This window comes from Acanthopagrus latus, chromosome 18 (assembly GCF_904848185.1).
Source record: "Acanthopagrus latus isolate v.2019 chromosome 18, fAcaLat1.1, whole genome shotgun sequence".
Classification (NCBI taxonomy): Eukaryota; Metazoa; Chordata; class Actinopteri; order Spariformes; family Sparidae; genus Acanthopagrus; species Acanthopagrus latus.
In genome coordinates this window covers 20,857,334-20,877,392 of record NC_051056.1, presented here as the reverse complement: position 1 = coordinate 20,877,392, position 20,059 = coordinate 20,857,334, and the positions used below count along the sequence as shown (strand labels likewise).

The 20,059-nt window shown below is 42.0% G+C and overlaps 1 protein-coding gene across 2 annotated transcripts in view; it reads left to right on the top strand.

Moving 5' to 3' along the window:
* LOC119007135 (protein diaphanous homolog 1-like) overlaps positions 1-20,059 on the top strand; it is a 95,807-nt gene that overhangs the window by 66,898 nt on the left and 8,850 nt on the right. For both annotated transcript variants that reach the window (XM_037076545.1, XM_037076544.1), the window contains 9 exons: positions 10,362-10,460; positions 10,581-10,675; positions 10,966-11,067; positions 11,445-11,684; positions 12,346-12,475; positions 12,667-12,791; positions 12,966-13,130; positions 13,591-13,723; positions 17,982-18,071. In XM_037076545.1, the coding sequence (XP_036932440.1) occupies positions 10,362-10,460; positions 10,581-10,675; positions 10,966-11,067; positions 11,445-11,684; positions 12,346-12,475; positions 12,667-12,791; positions 12,966-13,130; positions 13,591-13,723; positions 17,982-18,071 (1,179 nt within the window). The remainder of the gene's footprint in view (positions 1-10,361; positions 10,461-10,580; positions 10,676-10,965; positions 11,068-11,444; positions 11,685-12,345; positions 12,476-12,666; positions 12,792-12,965; positions 13,131-13,590; positions 13,724-17,981; positions 18,072-20,059) is intronic.

Below are 20,059 nucleotides of genomic sequence, written 5' to 3'. Positions count from 1 at the left end.
TTGTTTTCTTATAACTCCTCCTCTCACCGTCACCCTCCTCCTCCTCCCCTTCACTGAAATAAAGCGATGCATCATATGTTGTTTTTCCTGGCATCGAAAAGTATACGTTACTCATGATCAAAAGACACAGTAAGTGCTGTGGGCAAAAAGTTTATTTTTTGCAATTGTACTTAATAGTAATACTTAAATGTGGTGATAAAGAGACATGGAAATGTTTGGAGCAAGTGCTTAAAGCATGCATAATGTTTACTCTTTAAAGGCTTTAAGTATTTCTGGGAGCATTCTTTTGATGTAACATGAAATTCTTTTAACATTTTATTGTTATTATTTATTTATTTACATATGTCTGATTGGTTTTGATCCGGCCAATATATTGAAACATTATAATTAGTGCTCTACTGTCATATTGTTTATACTGCTGCACAATTAATCAACATATTATCCAAATGCCGATATGGCCAAATGCAGTATCCAAATTACAGAAGCTTTTCAGAGTTAAAATGTGACAAAACATCATGAGAAGGACCCCCTTGGACTTCAAATCTCGCTTTCCAGATGTAAGAACCTGTTTGTTTACCCAACAAAAGTCCCATAATAATGATTTCAGGTGTCTTTTATAAATTAAAATGGAAACTGTGATTCAAAAATGACCGTTCTCACTAATCGTGAATCACACAGCAATCATAATATCTGTCAAAATAATCACAGTATGATCTTATTTTACCATTACCAAGCAGCCCAAGGAAACACAAAATGCATTCAGACCAGCCCCCAGGTTAAACCTTGAGGCAGCACTCCAGTGGAATAGATGATCTTTACATCACATTTATATTGCAGATGCTTTCATCTGAAGATAATCCTTAAACATTGATTCTTTCCCCGAATATGCCACTCTTACATCAATCTCTTTTAGTTACAGAAGACCCAGAAAATCTCTCCACACACAGTCCCTCTAGGAATGCATCGAGCAAGCACAGAGGCTGCTCTCGGCTCGGCATTATGTGTGTATGAATCTGTGAACTCAATCATGCAGGCGTGCACACACATACACACGCTGTCACTTACACAAATACGTGCCAGTCCTGTAGCCATATTGTGTGTTGTTCCTTGATTGTTTTCATTCGCCCAGCCTCACATAGCTGCCTGATTGGCAACACGTCCCCTGATGGCTCACTAAGCACATGGTGGGATTAAGTGTGTGCTTCTGTGAATTTTTGTTTTTGTTTGTGTCTTTGTGTGCATGCATGTGTGTCTTTTTGTCTAGCCCCAGCTACAGCCAATTCCAGCGAGAGGCCAGCAGACAGATGTTCTAGGAGAGGATTTGCACGTCTGTCTAAACATCTATTTCTCTTGTTTAGTTTATTTGGTGGGGTTGGGGGATTTATTTTTTTTCCCCTCTCTCTCTCTTTTGGGGAGGGGTAAAACTGATTTCACAAACTAGAAAACCCTGCAGCACCCTGATCTTTGATGAGAGAGACTTCTCCCCAGGTTCCCACGCAAAGGTGGAGGTTTCCAGATCACGGTTGTCATCCCCCTGCAGCTACTTAGTTTGACTATGATCCCATGTTATTGATGTATTTCAAACACCTGCAGTAGTTTTCCCAAAGCATTTGAAACAAAGGAAAAGGTTCACATACACAAATGCAAAGAAGTGTTCAGCGTGTTCTCAGCAGTATGGATTGAAGGATCAGTGTTGATTTTCTGATGATTTAAAGCTGTAAAAAAAATACACTTAATTTTAGTTCAAATGTTGAGCTTTGGGTATGTATATATGTGGAGATGACTGTTTGTCTTGTGTATTATTTATCATAAATAATTCCCCTATTCTTTTTTATCACTCTGTTGCCCATTCACACTGTCTCCTCATCCTCATCTCCCATCATTTTTGCTCCACACTCTCTTCCCCACCATACTGCCTCTCCTCACAGTTGCTCCATTTTGTTACTCGTCCTCTTTATAGCTCCTCCAGCATTGCTCCGAACTCATCTCTTTTTTCCCTCTGTAGTTTCTTTGGTTTGGTCATATTAACATGTTGGTGGAAAAGGCCATAGTGACAAGCACAGAAAACAGCTCAATCTTTTTGCCTCCAGTCAGACACACTTCTTCAAGTGCATGTGTGTGTCCTGCGAGCGATGGCTGACATTAGAAAAGGCAAAACTCCCTCCTCCTCTCCAGCCCCTTGGTTGTCTCTGGGCTTTGCTCAGGGGGTAATTAGACCCAGTGAAACTGGCCCTTGTCCTCCTCTTTGCCACATATGTTTGTATGCATGTGTGTGTACATGCTCCTGTGTGTGTTTGTGCGTGTGTGCCAATCTTTCCACCATGCGGTCAAGTCACAATTGCTAATCAGGCCTGCGAGCCTTGCCTGAAGAGACCGGGAGAAGTAGAAAGGAGGGGGGAGAAAACTGGGAAAGGAGGGAGAAAATGAGTGAGTGCTTTCCTTTGTCCTCATCACTGAAGCAGAGATAAAGACGAGTGAAGGGATGGATGGTTGGAGACGAGAGGACAGAAACTGAGGGATTAACAGAGGATGAGTGTGCGCTCCAGCCCTGCGACGAGCTTTTAACTGTCCTCCATGGCATGACACCGTGTAGACCCCCATTTTTCTCTGTCCTCCTTTCATCTATTTTGCTTTGCATAAGTCAGAACTGCTTGTATTCATAAAGTGCCTCTCTATCACTTACTCATGCTCCCTTTTTTTTGCACTCTCCCTCATGCTTGCTCCCACTTGCTCTCTGTCTGCTATCTTTTCCATAAGGTAATAATGAATATTTGCGGGCTGACAGGAGCGCAGAACCTAATCCTTTTTGCCCAGGGCAAAATGTGCCTCATGGGGTGCATGAGTGTTACAGTTCATCTAACTTTTTAATTGAGATAGAAACCCAATTTATAAGTTTTCATTTCTACCTCTGAGCTCATGTAAATGAGACTTCCTGCATGGTTGTGCATGTGTCACAGAAACGGTCTGGATGGACTGTACACTTGACAGGCAGGGAAATGTCAGTACGCTTGGCAGGCTGCTGCCTCTGTACTTAAAGAGAATAACATTCAAGTGTATGACCTGAGATCAAGCACCTTGACAGGATTAAGTGTCCATGAGCAAGATCTTGTGAATGCCCACTATTGACTGAAGGTTAGGAAGTTTGGGGCATTCTGTCTTTCTTGCATGGGAAGGACTAAGAATCAAGTTATTAGCATTTCCTAGTTGCTTATAGACTATATATTCAAATATGAGACCATCAGATGTTCATAGCAGTCTGTAAGTACCAGTCTTTTCAGTCAGCCCCATACATACACATATGCACACATTTATAATGCATGTGCATGTCTGCAAATGTCACCACCAGCCTTCCACCGCACTAGGAATGGGGATCAGGCTTGATTGATACCCAGCATAACAGTGAGGGAGCCAGCATACTGATGTAATTCACTCTCCTCCCCGTAGAGGGAGCGCTGTGCTGTGAAGGCCAGTGCAGCGTCAAGGACATTCACACTGTGAATAACAAACACCAAAGCACCACACAGACTACCAGAGTACCACAGAAAAACTACTTGTCTACTCAGTGAGTCACTCAGTTAGTTAGTCAGACAGACAGACACACACACAGACACGCACGCATGCACGCACACTCACTCACAAACACGCACAGCTGGTTGGTGAGTTTCACCCATTTTGCTGTTGTCGTCCATGTACCCCACTCAAGGCGCAGGTGTTATGGCTGTCTCAAGGTCACATCCTCATTGTCTCTGTCCTTTAAGCCAACTTCTCTCTCTCTCCCTCGCTCCCTCTTTCTCTCTCTCTCTCTCCCCCATTATTTGCTCTCTCGTTGTCTCAGTTTTCACACCTTTATTTGCTCTCGCTCCTTTTGATTTGATTTCCCTTTCTCCTTTACACTCTGTAGCTCTCCCCGACTCCCTCTATCTCTCCTCCTTGTAATTAGCCTGTGTAATTGCTGTAGTAAATCTTTTCTGCTGTCCCAAGGAGACTGGCTGATATAGGACTGATTTAATAAGCACACCATAGCAGCTCACCTCTCCCTGTGAGTGAGTGTGTGTGTATATGTGTGTGTGCGTGCGCATGTGTGGGGGGGGTCTGTCTGTGTCCTCTGTTATTTGCTATGGGGATTTATGGGTTGTTTGTGTGGTTTCAGCAAGTACGAATTTGAGTTCAAGGTAGTGCTGTGTCTGTGTGTCGACTGTAGTGCACCTTATCAGCAATGCAGGCAGCATACTTCGTGTGTGTGTGTGTGTGTCTATGTATGTGTGTCTCATCAGTGATGCCGTTACATGCCGTGTGTGCGTCATCACTGAAGACCTTCATGGCCAGAAGAGCAGAGAGAGGTCAGAATGGCCCTGAGAGAACAACATTGGCACACACAGACCCACTGTGTCCAACACTCTGTCTCCCCACATCTGTACCCCCTACACTGTCACAAATACACACGATCAGTATGTTATTATTTTTAATTCTCTTTTTCACACACACTCATGCACACACAACTTGGATGGTGAGTGACATGGACTGTGAAGGTAATAAACAGTGTATCCAGTTGTAGTGGTTTGTGAGCCTGATGCTGTCTAAGAGCAGTACATCAAATTCACCAGTGGAGGGCACTGTGACTCCACATATAAACTGTAACCTCACTGAAGGACCCCTCTTTGTGTGCCTCCTAGTCAATACATTTAAATCAAATCTATGCAAATATATATACACAACAATACTTTTTTGTGAAGTGGACTTTTTTCATTTTCTTTAGTGCAAGGCAGATGTAGAACATTTACTTTTTATGGAGTTACCATTGAAGGTCTGTGGTAGACTATAGTTTTTTGGGGAAAGAGTTCTTCCCATTTAGAGTAATATGAAGCTGTCAGTCTACCAGATGTTAACAAAATAATCAAAATTCATTTAAAGTCAAACTACTCAAACATATCTATGATTGTCACAACATTTTCTTGTATGAGTTTTGTTTTGTTACTCATTTAAAGCCTGAAGACTCAGAGCTAAGATATTAATTTTGAATTTAATCAAGTTGAATTTATGCACAGGCTATTGTGCTTTCAGCTGTTAATTATTTAGGACCAACAAAAGGGCAAACTATGTTTTATGGATTCAAACAAACTCATTCCTGTAGGCTGAGATTAGAAATAATCAACTTTAAAAACTTTCAGAGGTGGGGTGTCCTTCCAGCTTTGTTGAAGGTGTGTTATTTGGAGCCTGCAGGCTTTGTCTAATGATTGTAAACAAAACAAACCTTCTATATTTCTGTAGATTTTTTTTAACTATAAATAACAGCTTTTTTTATGTTCCAAGAGCAAAAACCATGGGATAATATCCAACTTCAGTTCATAGCAGAAAATACAAACTGCAGCTACACTGATCATGCACCAGGGGTGCGCAAGTGAGCATGCTCTTAGCCCCTCCCATAAGCCCTCCCCCTGCACCCTGGCCCTCCCACATCCTGCCCCCGGTCCCCCCTCCTCACTGCCCCACCCTGCCATCTGGTCCTTTTCACACAATCACACACAGGCACGAGCACACACATGCACATACACACACAGTCAGGAATTTTTTTTCCCCTCATTTCCTTTCACGGTGAAAAACAGGATGAAGGGGCTCTTTCAGACTGGAGGTTACCGTGGAAACCCCCTTATTCTCCTTCTGTCAAACTTGCTTTCATTGTAACGTACACGCACACACACTCTTACATAGAGTGACAGAATGTTGGACATTTAAAGTTTAAAGGGACCAAGGCTACAGCTGTCCTTCTGTCTGCCATAGTTTTGCCCTTCTGTTTACTTTAAACAAAGAACTTCATGCCCCCCTCTCTTGTTCTTCTCTTTCTTGTTCCTCTTTCAGTATTAATACTTTGGCAGTCTTTAAGTAAACGTTTCTAAAACCATAAGCATGTTACATTCTTATTACGTGGCCCTGTAATGTTTTTAACCTCTGTTGACATTAACATTTGGCAAAAGAGTTGTTTGTGTCTCTGTGTGGTTCTTTTTCTTGAGCAACCTCAGCAACTTTTTCCAAAGTACTGCTCAGCCCACAGATATTGATGTTGAAACTATAAACCCTCTCCTCTGTTTTAGTTTAGACAGTCTCCAGCCCTGGAATGCTGAATGGAAAAAAACTTAGTTGAAGTTATATAAAGTTAATGTCATGCTTTTCTCCTATCCTGCCACCAGAGGGCCCATGCAAAACACTTTTGGGCCACAGATATACAATGGGGCACGTCATCTGAAAGCTTTTAGTGGGTTAAAAATAAACTGCAGGGCTCCACAAGCAGGGAGTGGTGACAAGAGGATGAATAGAGCACATGAAAGAAGTGGAGATAGAAAAGAGAAGAGGCTGTGCTTACTGAGGGAGGACTTAAACTATTCTTTGAGTTGGGAAAATAGTTAAAAGTAGTCAGGGATGAAAGTGCACTATCCATTTTCACTGTCTTTGTGTTCTTTTTTCTCTCTTTCCATCTGTCTTTTCCATTTTCTTTTTCTTCCTCCAAGCCTGGCTACCCATCACCTTGTCCAGCACACATTTTGTCCTTTTAAGGAGTGAGGGAATGAGAGAGGAAGGGAATGGGGGGGGGTGCTCACACACTCAGGTCTGCTGACTGATAAACAGACTCCTCTTTGTGCAGACACACACATACACACACACACACACACACATTTAGTTACATATTGACAGAGACTCTCTGCATGACTTGGCTCCTCATGATTCTGTGTGAGCACCCCTCCTTTCGCCTCCTCGCCATCACTCCGTTTTTTTTTTCTCTTCCCACTTAATTAAAAACAGAAGTCAGAAATGGAAAAATTTAGTTTGTCTTTCATTACACATACACATGCATGTGTGCGTGCCCAGTATCGCAGACACCCCCCCCCCCCACAGACACACACACACAAAAAGACTTGACCCCCCCTTTTTTTCCTCATCATCTCTCAGTGCCAAGCAGCTGTTGGTTAGACAAGGGGGGGAGGTGTTCCAGGAAAAGAGAAGTGAGTGTGTGTGTGTGTGTGTGTGTGTGTGTGTGTGTGTGTGTGTGTGTGTGTGTATGTGTGTTTGTGTGGTAGTAGGGGTGGTAGTGATTTGTTTCCACAAAAGGGCCCTTCTTTGTGTTCCAGTGTAACAAAAAGACAGCTGCGATGATAAAACATGTGGATGTTAAGATGTCAGCACTCCACAAGTGTGTTAGTATGTGCATGTGTATGTGGCGTGTGTGCGTGTCCAGTCACACATGCATTCTGCCTCAGTCATCTCCTCTTCCTCCCCCACAATGACTAAGTGTAACATGGCGCAGCACTCCATAGCCAACACTAGAGGTGCCATCGGCTCATAAATGAAAGGAGCCGGCTCTGCATGTGGAAACCACAGAGCAGCCATTTTACAATCTGCACACCAGACCCCATTTTATGAATCAGCCGTGATGTCTTCATAGCAACGCCTGATTTCATTGGCTAGAGCGCAGCTGGCTCTGTAGTGATTATAGCCTGGACGCACAGACACACACATAAACGCATGCTCCCTCATCGGCTCACACATAGGCACTCACTGACCTAGTGACAGGATGCTGTCACTAGGTCACTAGTCTTGTCCCAGATCAACTGGATTATCTCTCCTTACTATCCAGATTAGATCTACACAGTAACCTTTTTACTTTGTGCTAGACTGCATGTGCATAAGTGTGTACAGTGTGTAATGGTTATAAGCTTTTGCTGATATTATTAAAATTATTGACAGATCTCTTTATTCCTCTCACCGCTCTGTTTTAGAGGTGTTTTTTTCTCTTTCGTCTTGAAGAATTGGATTTTTTTGCTTTGCTCTCAGTCCCCCTGTTTCTGTCTCTTTCCAAAGATGTTTATTTGTAGATTCTTGTCACTTCCTTTGAGTTTCTTCCAAACCTTTCAGCTGTGTTGATGTGTTTGTGTGAAGATATTTATGTTGTTTCCTCTCAGATGTCCTGATGGATTTTCCTACCCTGTGTGTGTGTAATGGTTTACTTCCTGCTGTGGTTTCCTGCTCTCAGCAGGGACTTTGACTGGTGTGTTGGACACACAATAGTGTTACTTATCCATGGAGCTGATGTAAACAGCTGATATACTGATACAATGCAAACTATAGGGAAACGGATCATATTGCCTGAAAGTTTGGGCCAAACTTAAGATATAGTTAGAGGTTGATTCTGAGAGAGGGGCTTCATAAAGCTGAAGCTGAGTGGAACAATGGGACTTATTGAGGATACAGTCCACTGACTGTTTTGTGTCTAAATGGAGAGATGAGGAGCTCGTTAAGAGGCCTGGACTTGTTACCAGACTGTCAGACTGATTGGTCTCTCACATAGAGACAAAGAACTGTTTGACTGGACATATGGAAGGATGAACAGATGGATGAATGAGTTGTTGTGCTGCAGTGGCTATCCCTGTGTCTGTGTGGAGAAGACTTACAGTGTTGCTGTTTGAATGAGAGAGAAGCGCAGCAGACTGTGAGTGTATTGTGTAAAATATGGTGGAATGACTGTGAGGAAATGAAAAAGTAAGGTCAGAAATGCAGCATAGAGAGCTAGAGGTTAGTTAAACCTAATTACTATGAATGATAATAAAGTAACACTGGTGATGAAGTAGCTGTAAGTGAGTAGGTCTGTTTACACAACATTTAGTCAGTATTTTACAGTGGTTACAGTAGTTTCAGTCCAGTATTGACTTTTGTAGTGAAACTCTAAATTTAGGTTCTGATATCACTACATGAGGTCATCACTGGTCAGTGGAAACAGATGGGTGGTGTTGTTTGTCTGTGTGTTTCAGACAGAAAATGACGAAGAGACAGTATACTCTTACTGTACGTGCTGTACCACAACTCTCTGGCTCTTCTCCAGAGAGTGATTCTACGTCCATGTAACTGTCTGGTCTTTGTAAAGATAAGACACAGACAGGGATGTTTGGTGGATGAGACATAAGCTAAAGAGTGATTGAAACAAACAGTAGACAGTAGAGATGCTCGGCTGATTATTTTATTATTTGACCTTTTTGGGCCTATAATAGATTGAGGGCTTGATACAAGGAATAATGCTTGCAAGAACTACCATGAGTTTTAAATCTACTTTAAAGCCACATGTTTTCATTTGACTTTGTAAAAAATAGAGCCCATCAGAAAGTTACTAGAACTATTACTAAAAAGCTCATAGTGCACCTTGTACAAAAAAGGATGAGAAATGTTTGCATTTTTTCATAAAGTTTTTCTTTTTTTTAAAAAAACTGGGTGTCAGTGAATAGCAATAGTTGTGGTTGAGACATAGTTGTAGGTGTAAATTTAATCTAATTCCAGCTTCATTGTCATTTACAGCTTAGGCCCCTGCTAGCAGTCGTGTTAGTTATCTATTAATTGTTAACTAATTTGTCTATTAAATGTCAGAGAGCCTGGCAAACCCACTGTTAAAAGGCATTTCATTTATTATGTAAGTACAACAAACTCCTGACCTTTGAGAAGCTGTAACCAAAGCATGTTTAGAATATATAAAGAATGACTAGATTTATCAGTGATAAAAAGAAGAAAGAAAGAAATTGATGATCAACTGATAATTTTAATCATGACATACAGTATTTTTGCAGCACTTTCAGATTGGTTCAGATCAGAAAAGTTAAGTAGAGTATGAGTGGTTAGATAATACTGACAGGAAGTGAACAGCCGTGACATCCAGCACTCTGACGTGAGCTGACCTCTGACCTGGTGTGCCTGTTCGCAGTGTGGTCAAACCCATGTGCTTGTTCATCTTTCACTCCTGATTCTCATCCAGTGCACATTCACCCCCACACACACGGACACATCCTTACAGTCAAAATCCTGACCTTGCCAGAACACGTTAATGTGAGAGGTTTCTGTCAAGTGTGTGTGCGTGTGTGTGTGTGTGTGTGTAATGTAGTGTACTGTACACACTTGCCTGAAATCTGATTGCAACTTTAAATGCCTTACAGCTTATAAATGTCCGAACATATTTGCCAGGCCCACATACACTAGGGACATCTTTCCCCTGGTGCCATTTCATAGCAGTGCCATCTTACCCAGGGCAACTGATACAATAATCTCAACACCTCCATGACACAATACAGTTGGGAGAAAGCGAATAAAGTGAAGGCCACGCCAAGTCTGTCAGTTTTTATAGCAGTCACACAGGCCTTCTTTTCATCCCTCATATTCACTTCTGTCTCTACTACAGAACCCACTGATTACTGTCTCTCTGTTCACATTTATTTCTATTCATATCCAGCTGTTCTCACCAAAAACATATGATTTCTAACAAAGTCTCCTCTTTCTTTTGTCATTCTCAATATTTCCACAATCCTCCCCCTTTTCTCCATCCACCTTTCCAGCCAAAAAGGAGCAGGATGGGGGAGACGAAAAGAAGCAGATGCAGAAGAAGAAGGTGAAGGAGCTGAAGATTCTTGACGGCAAGAGTTCGCAGAACCTTTGTAAGTCCACACATGCCTGAAAGCCTGATGAGCCCATATAGTGAACATTTTGACTGAACAGCCAACAATACACAATGTTCATCTGACTCATGATTTGTGCTGTTGTCTTTCTGCACACAGCCATTTTCCTAGGATCATTCCGTCTCCCGTATGAAGAGATCAAGAACGCCGTCTTGGAGGTTAATGAGAAGATCCTCACGGAGTCCATGGTTCAGGTACGGAGCTCAGATCTGTCTAGTGATGGTATATAAGTGTGCTGCATATGAAACCATTCATCCATGAATATAACATAATGACTGGTTGAAAGTTTCATAGTTTACTCTTGTAACATTGACACTCTGCCTTGTGAAGGTAACCCACAGAAGAAATGTATTTTTGTTTTTGTCTTTGATCCCTGTTTTGCTCAAGGGGTAGTTTGGGACACATATGAGTGGCACTAACACAAGTGTGTCCAGATCCTGTTAGTCATGTATATTTTCCATATTTTCCTCTTATTACCGCTTAGAATCTGATCAAAAACCTGCCGGCACAAGAGCAGTTAAACATCCTGGGAGAGATGAAGGATGAATATGATGACCTGGCTGAGTCTGAGCAGTTTGGAGTTGTGGTGAGGAAACATAAATACACAAACAAAGACACACACAAAGCAGAACATTTTGTTTTTGTAAAAATCTGTTAATTTCTATTTCCTGCTGACTTGGACATGACTAACCACAAATTTAAAAGGGAAATCATTGTGGTGACAAATGAGGCACAGAACATTTTTAAATATGGAGATAAAGTCACACCGTTGTTAATATGTTAGACACAGAAAATCCACATGCTGTTGAACACAGACTGCTTTGTTTGGCTGTGGAAGATGTGTGTGATACATGAAATCCCCTTCACTCATTCACAACTACACACACACACACACAATCAATGTGGTGATAAACATTTTCAGAATAGGTCTCAAAACCCCCTGTTCTTTTTTTGTCTCTCCAGATGTCCAGCGTGAAGAAGCTGATGCCACGGCTTCAGGCCATCCTGTTCAAGCTGCAGTTTGAGGAGCAGATGAATAACATCAAGCCAGATGTGGTGTCTGTGACAGCAGCCTGCGAGGAGCTCATGAAAAGCCAAGCCTTTACCAAGCTTCTAGAAATCACCCTCCTTGTTGGGAACTATATGAATGCTGGCTCCCGCAATGGAAAGGCATTTGGCTTTACCATATCATACCTGTGCAAGGTAAAATAAGGCGCAGACTTACTATATGCACACACAATAAAAAACTGAATGAATTTACTGGAAAGGCCTTTCGCCTTATCTATTGTGTAGTTCTTGAAAACTAGCTTTCATCTTAACAGTGCCCGGTCTGCAGTGTGACCACAGTGACAAAAAACACTAAATTAATTTCTTTTCCCATGTCTTTGGCCTCATTTGTTTATAACACTGAATTATATCTGAATCTCACAATAAAACAGAAACAAAAAACAAATGTTATTATATAATATTCCTTTTTTTATTTAAAGTTGAGTGATGAGTTGGGGTCTACGTAAAAACATATACTGTACATAGTCAACAACATGCAGGTTTTTCTTTATGCCTTTTCAGTATTAACCTTAGATGTGAAGTATATATAACACACATATCAACATGTACGGAGGGCTCCATAACTCTATCAATATAGTGAAACAACAGTGATGTCAGTATTCATTTTAATTCATTTTAAGAGGTTTTTATGATGTCGCATAGGCAACAGGGACGCACAGACAAAGTGCAGTAATGCTGGAATTAAATGCAAATCCAGTTACAGATGTCTGTAAACAGAAAAATGCAAAGCATTGACATTTAATGATTGACTGCCATGTCAGTGTTCCCTTTTTAAGTCAATCTCTTTTCCAATCAGCTGCGTGACACCAAATCTGCTGACCTGAAGCAAACGCTGCTCCATTTCCTGGCTGATGTGTGCCAGGAGCAGTATCCTGATGTCATGAGCTTCACAGACGAGCTTATCCATGTGGAAAAGGCCAGCAGAGGTACATGGGACATGTAACTGATATACATCTCTGTCCCAACAAATTATCATCCACTGCAACACCAGTTGCACATTACATTCATCTTATTGATAAAGTGTGATGAAGTGACTATAGTAATATGAAAAACAGCAGTTAGTTTTGAGCTATGTATGTACTGTAGTTACTGTATGTTTCTCCAATGTCTCCCGCAGTTTCTGCAGAGATACTTCAGAAGAACCTTGAGCTGATGGGCCGTCAGATCAAGACTCTGGAAAGAGATCTGGAGACCTTCCCTCCTCCTCAAAATGACAAAGATCTATTTGCAGAGAAGATGTCCATATCCTTTTTTTCAGTCACATATTCAGTATGATTATTCAGCAATTAAAAATGTCTGCTAATGTAGAAATTGAAATACAAATAGAAATAGATCCCATCATCATAAACAATATATTCTGTGTCTTGGTAAATTATGGAGAAATTTTTTCTACATTCCTTAACATCATGTCTCCACAGTTTTGTGGCTAATGCCCGCGAGCAGCATGAGAAGCTGGATCTGCTGCATAAGAATATGGAGAAGCAATACAATGACCTGGGAGAGTTCTTTGTCTTTGACCCGAAAAAAATCTCTGCAGAAGAATTCTTTGGTGACCTCAACACGTTTAAAAACATGTTCCTGGTATGTATTTGTGCATGTGAATCAAGTTTGATCCTTTTCAAAAGGGTGCATGTGTGGTTTTTCGGTCTTTACTAACCATCCTCAAACTAAATTTGTACACCTACAGCACAAAGTCATACACACAAGTGGAGTCAAAAACATAAGTATATGAAAGAGGGAAAGATAAAAGACAAATGTCAAACCAGTAGGAGAAGAAAGGCTGTGCAGCTGTTTGTATTGACATAATAACCAATGACATAAGAGTGGCTCCACTATATTGTCAGTTAATACATCAGCTGTAAATGTGCTGTTTGGGAGGGCTCCAGCAGGAGGTAACTTGTTTTACCAGTTATTGTGGATAACCGTCATCCACTGGTTTTGAAGTAATGTTTACACACGCAGACATCCATCAGCTCCATCATACACCTGTCATTTTCTTTTAAGAATCACTTTCTTTTATTTCTGTTTCATCCCCTACCAGCAAGCAGTAAAGGAGAATCAGAAGAGGAAGGAGGCTGAAGAGAAGATCAAGAGGGCCAAACTGGCCAGGGAGAAAGCGGAGAAGGAGAAGGAGGAGAAACTCAAGAAGAACCAGCTCCTTGACATCAACGCAGGTCACAATTGCTGGATCATGTTTGTTTACCTGCATATGACTGTAAGAGAGAGGGAACACTCTGCATCTCTCCAATTGTATTTCCCTCAGATTCCAGTTGGGGGCACTCAGAGTCCATGCTTCTGTGGAATAATTGTGTGTGTGTGTGTGTGTGTGTGTGTGTGTGTGTGTGTGTGTGTGTGTGTGTGTGTGTGTGTGTGTGTGTGTGTGTGTGTGTGTGTGTGTGTGTGTGTGTGTGTGTGTGTGTGAGAGAGAAAAGAAAGAGCAACCGATCAGTATTTATAGACCGGAGTTAATCTAATGTTGATGACCTGCGTTTTGAATTAAGCAAGTAACAATAAGCTCCACAGTGAGTGAGGACAAGGAGAGATGTATACAAGCAAGGAACCGCTTGACCTCTTTTCACTCCTCTGGTGAGTGGAGGGGATTTTATTTCCATAGAAAGAGCATCTAAATCTCTTTATCACCAAAAACATGTTTCCACTCTACTATGAGATGCTGTTATACTTTGAGAACTGCTCAAAGCATATTGTGCTGTGTAACACACACACATACTCTCACTCTCATCCTCATATACACAGTTAACATTCAAATCCTGCCTTGCAGACACTCATTTATGTATGGGCACTTTTTCCCCCTTCTCTCAGACTGTGACCTAGTTTCAGTACATTCCTCCACTCTCTGGCTCCACTCGGGTTCTCCTGGGACTCCACAGTTCCACAGTCAATATGTTCTGCAGCCTCATTGCACTCTGTTACAAAACTACTGTGTCTTTTTCTTCTGAATGTTTCTGTTTTGCATTTGCCTGTGTGTTCGGAGTAGTTTTGGCCAAACTGTTTCTGCTCTGTGCGTGTGTACAAATGTGTTTCTGTGTGTTCGTTTTGTGAACCTCTTTTATAAAGTCTTTCTGGCCTTTCTCCTAGGGCTCCATGTTCCAGCTGGCTTCTCCTCTCCTCTCTTTCTTGCTTTTGTTCCATCACTCCCTCTTCTTTTTTCCTCTTTCCCTCCCCCTGTGTCTGCCGTTCATTTAAAGGGGCACTAGAAGACCCAGCAAAGCTCTCAGGCTCTACTTGGAATATTTAGTCTGTGTGTTAAAAGCATGGAGCAGACATTTTGTGGTAGAAAGTAAGGTAGTCAAATTTCATGCTCAGCCCTCTAGAGGCATGCGTGACTGGAACATAATAGTGCTTCAAGGATGAGTGTGTGTATGTGCGTTAGAGATCATTTACATACAGGTGGCATATTTGACTGCTCCTGTAGCTGGTAGTCATTCAACACCACCCTATTTAAATACTTCCACACAATCTGGTTTACACACCAGGTCTTTGTTCCGTATTTGTTTATAACCCTTTTATGAAAAGGTTGTTTCCAGCAGCTGCACCTTTGCTTTCATCCACCTTGTTCCCTTTTTCTTCCACCATCATATAGTATTTGTGCTATCATTGAATGTTCCTCTTTCTCATGACTCTCTGAATGTTCCTCTTTCTCACTTTCTGTCCCTCTGTAAACACAATATCCCAGTTGTTGGTTAAACCTAGGAAGGTCAGAGTATGTTTGCAGTTTGTGGCCTTGTCATTCCCATGTGAGTCAGACAGACAGGCGCTCACTCAGTGGAGCCTCACAGTGTGCTGAGCATGTGATGTAGAGTAGCTGATTATTCTGAGGGTTGTTAGATGATTACTTATTTCATCTTTGAGTACTCTAATCGCTTTTATTTGGCCTTTATTTTGCTCTTGTGAAATATGTATGTTCAGGATTCAGGGCTCCAGACTGGATTAGTACTTGGATGCCACACCCGAAAGTCCATTTTTATTGCCCTAAATTTATCTTATAAACACTGTCTCCCACAGTAATCAAAAATCCATCCCTGGCTGTCATACACTCATCTTTGGACAAATGCCAGACCACTTGGAAACCGACCTTTTCCCTTTTTCTGCAGCTAGGTGTCAGTACTGTCTGTAAAAGTCTTAGAGGCTGTGTGCTTTTTTTATGGGTGTGTGCATGTTTAGTTTACACACCCACATGGATGCTGGTATGGGAAAGGCCACTAGGAGTGCTCACGCTCCACACAGGGAGCAAGTGAAGGAGTGTTGTGGGGGAGGGGGACTGAAGGAGGAGAGTAGGGCAGCAGATGCTCTCTGTGGGATTAGACTGTGTTGTTGCCTCTTAGAAAAGGGGAGGAGAGGAGAAAAGGACAGGGTGAGACGGGGGATGAGATGAGATAAGCTTGAGTGGCCTGATGTCTCACCTCAGGCAGCTGGGAAAGAGAGGAAAGATCATGACATATTAGAAAATAGAAATTCTCTCTGCAGCCTACTGTAACAGTCATTCTTTTTCATACATGATTAGCTTTTTCTCAGTTTTATTTTCTGTATTTGCTATCACTCCTCTGTGTAAATTTTTCCATTCATGTCCTCATGTCTTTTTGTGTGAACATCCAGTAGGGGTGCTATTGCTCCACACAAGATGCCGTCCTCCCTATGTGTGTGTGCCAGATATGTGTCAGCGTGTGCGCAGTGCAGATCAGATCCACAGAGACATCTTTAAGAGCTCTTTATCCAATGCTATTAACACTAATTAATCCGTCTTATGTTCTTACCTGCTTCAGGCATTACCCAGCTTTGTTTGTATGATGCACACTTGTCGTATGTGTAATTCCATTTGTGCATGAATGTACAGGGTCTGACTCTGCCACCACAGTTTTAGAGGCCATGTCAGTATTGATTTTGTATTGACTGCCAATAATAATACCATTAACGCAATATATGTTCCACAGAATCATGTGGATTAGCAAGAGCACATGATTATCAACAAGTCATTGAACACAACAAGTGTGTTTTTCCCCCAGTATCAGCCTATTACTAATTACTAACAAGCCAAACATTGTGAAGCTTCCCTTTGATAAAGAAAACACAGATGAGAGTCTTTGAAATGGTGTCGCCCTAGGCAACACTCTAGCTGGATGGAATATGCTGTACAGTGGACACGCTCTAGGATATTCTGATTTTAGTTGGGAGTTCACTCGGTCAACAAAGCGCCTGTTTTTGCATACAGTCAGGTCATTGTGTGGTCCCCTTATTGCCTCCAGTGCATATTCACAAATAGGTTTGTGTGTCTATGTGCTTAAACCAGTGGTTTAAGCCAACCATGTGATTAGTGTGAGTGGAAATGTGCCAGATGTGTTTCCCCGGAAGGAGAAAAACATGGCCTACATCATCCTCAGCCGTGTGTGCAGTTCGTGGATGTGGACATTGAGGGGTGTATGTGAGCTGTGGAAGGCCTGGGAAGTGAGCGAGACTTTCTCTGACGTGACAGGCGAGACCACAGGCCATCTGCTTCATGGCTTACTGCAGGATTAAATATTGTCTGTGTATGTGTGTGTGTGTGTTTGTCTGTGTCTGTGTGCGTGTGCGTGGAGCTATGTGTTTGTGTTTGGAGGTTGGGGGGAGGTGACGACATAAACCTTTAACCCCCAACCTCACTGCCCCTTTTTCCAGACCCCTCTGTCTCTATTCAGGTTCAAATAGAAATAATTAAAACCATCTGCCTGAGCTGCTGAGCGGTGCCACTGAATCCTGCCCACAAACAAATCACTCACACACTGACTCGTACACACAGCAGCATGCCACAGAGTAGCCCCCTAACCTCTGCTGTGGCCCCCTCATCCCTGATTTAAGGCCACCAGACACAGAGTCTGTGCCGACAATGTGGATGTAAACAAGCAATGAGACCACCCATACAAACTGTACTGTACCAGAACACATACATAGACACAAGATTCCTTCCTAGTCAGTATACTGTAAGCCACCATTACTCATTAGATCTGTATTATTTTAAGGTTCTTTATTAGGAGGTTTTTTCTCAGTGGGTGTGTCGTGTGTGTTATATCTCCCTTAAAGTGCAGTGTGCAGCCCCTAGCAGTGACAGTAGCTGAACTAGGTCACTGCCTATCTGGGTTAATGTAGCTAATTTGCTAACGTGGCTGGTAAATAACCCCACTGCCCACGTGTGTCTTGGTGTGTCTGTGTGAGACAGCGATAGGTAGAGGGTTCAGAAAAACCACTAAACACTCCCTTGTTGTTGGGAAAGAAAATTAGTCTGTATGACAGGGCCGGATTGACTTAAAATAACACGGTAGTGATGATGGAGTAGTGTGTATGTGTTACATAAATAAAAGTTAAAATTGGACTCCACATATTGATTTCATCCAGCGTTTGTTGATGCATTGCTGATGTCATGTTTTGATGCTGTGTTTACAGAGGGTGATGAAACTGGTATCATGGACGGCCTGCTGGAGGCACTGCAGTCTGGAGCTGCTTTCAGGAGAAAGAGAGGACCACGGCCAGCAGGTACACAAGCAGAGCAAATCTTCAATTTTCAAAGTGTCATGTCTTTCTTGATTTACAGCACATTCCTGTTCTGATGCACATGTCGCATTATAAGGCTCATTTGTTCCAGCTCACTCTCCCTCTGCATCTCCACGTTTCAGTCAACACATAACATGATTGTGCTCCCCTGTTTCTGTTCCATCTGTTGCGAGGATCAGAGACTGTGGTGGGTTGTGGTAATTTTCAGGGGGGCAAAGCCAGTTGCACCAATGTTTGGCATACCAACAACAGAAGCAGGAGGGTGCCAAGGGTGGGTGTTCGCAGAAGGATCCTTAAGAGAGGAACAACTGGTGAGGGTGTGGTTGTGGGATTGGAAAATATAAGGAGAGTTTGAATGTAGAGCTAAGGAGGGGGGACCAGACTGTGGCAGAAAGTTTAAGGAAGTGGTATCAGAGATGGCAATATACAGAACAATATACAGAACATATTTGGATGTTTTACCGTCACTGTGCAAAATTATGTATGTGCAGAGTTTGACACCAAGAGAAACATTCATCTGCTGTAAGTTTCTGTGCTCACTTTCAATCAGAGTTTGACCATACACATGAGCATGATTTCATGATATAACAGCTAGTTGGGAAGCCAGTCATTCGTGTAATATGCAACTCTCACAAACAGTCGGCATGTGGAAGCAGTAGACAGTCAAGTCTATTTATTTAGCTCATTTCACACAACAGACTGAATGTGCTTAAAAATCCAAATATAAAGTGAACACCACACATGACATTATTGTTTCAAATAGAATGAAATGCAATAAAGTATGAGATAAAAAACAGAGTAAAACATATAAGAAGAGAGATGCAATAAAAAGTAATCAGATGAAAAGGTGTTATCATTATTTTTGTAAACATTTTTGTCATAGTTTTATGGTAGGTTTTGAAACCCAAGCTTACTGTTGGGATCATAAAATATATAGTTTCAAAATGATTCCACTCTAGGGACGCAAGGGATGATGATCATGTTGTTGGTTAAAACAGTTTTCTGATTGAAAAACATCCAAAATATTCTATATGTCATTAATGATGAACCAATAATTGACTTTTAAAGTAGGCGATGATCAATTAGCATCGATATTCCACTCCAAAGATTTTTTTTCCATTTCCATTATCTTGCTACAAAAAAATTCAATGCTGTTTTTATAATCACTGGGCCTGCCAGAGGTGTGTGTCCTGACCTGTGTGAGAGGAAACACTCACACAACTCCAGCCTGTATTGATTCACATTCAGGGCATGTTGTTCAGTCTGTAAGCTCATAGAAACAGCCCAGTAATCTGGTTAGCTACTTACTCTGCTGTCCCACTGCCCAATCCACTTACTCACTTACTAGAAACCAGGGAGTATTTCTCCCCCCTCGTTTTTGCTTTAAATCTACAAGCCTAGCATATTTTGGCAATAATATGGACAATGTAAATCAGAACGAGGCTTTGGAGCTGTTAGGCTTGTAGCTTGTAACATGATACCTGGTGGTAGGAAACTCGTGTGTAACCATGTGAGTGGGAAAGTGTCCTGTGCCCATTAACTGAGAGGGAGAGAGAGCAAGATAGAGCCTGTATGTGTGTGTTTGTTCACATGCATTCATGTGTGGGTTGAGTATTCACACGTAAGAGAGGCCGGGGAAGAGTGTGTGCAACCCAATCCCTCTCTCAATAGAAGCCAGATGTGAAGCGGTGCTCCAGACTGGAATAGCTCAGAGCCAGAGGGTCGACTACACTCTTTCCTGCTTCCTTCTTTCTTTCGGTCTCTTCGTCTTTCATCCTATCTTTCTCTCAGTCACTAAATGCATTTGTATAGCCCATAACCTGTAATTGTGCCATTAAAAAGGGGGTGTGAGAGGTGGTCCTCAGTGGTCCACTAAGTTGAGCAGAGAAAATCTCTTAAGTGCTGCAAACTCTTTAATCACAAACAGCTCAGGCTCATCACCATTAAACTCACTGTGACAACAGTGAAAG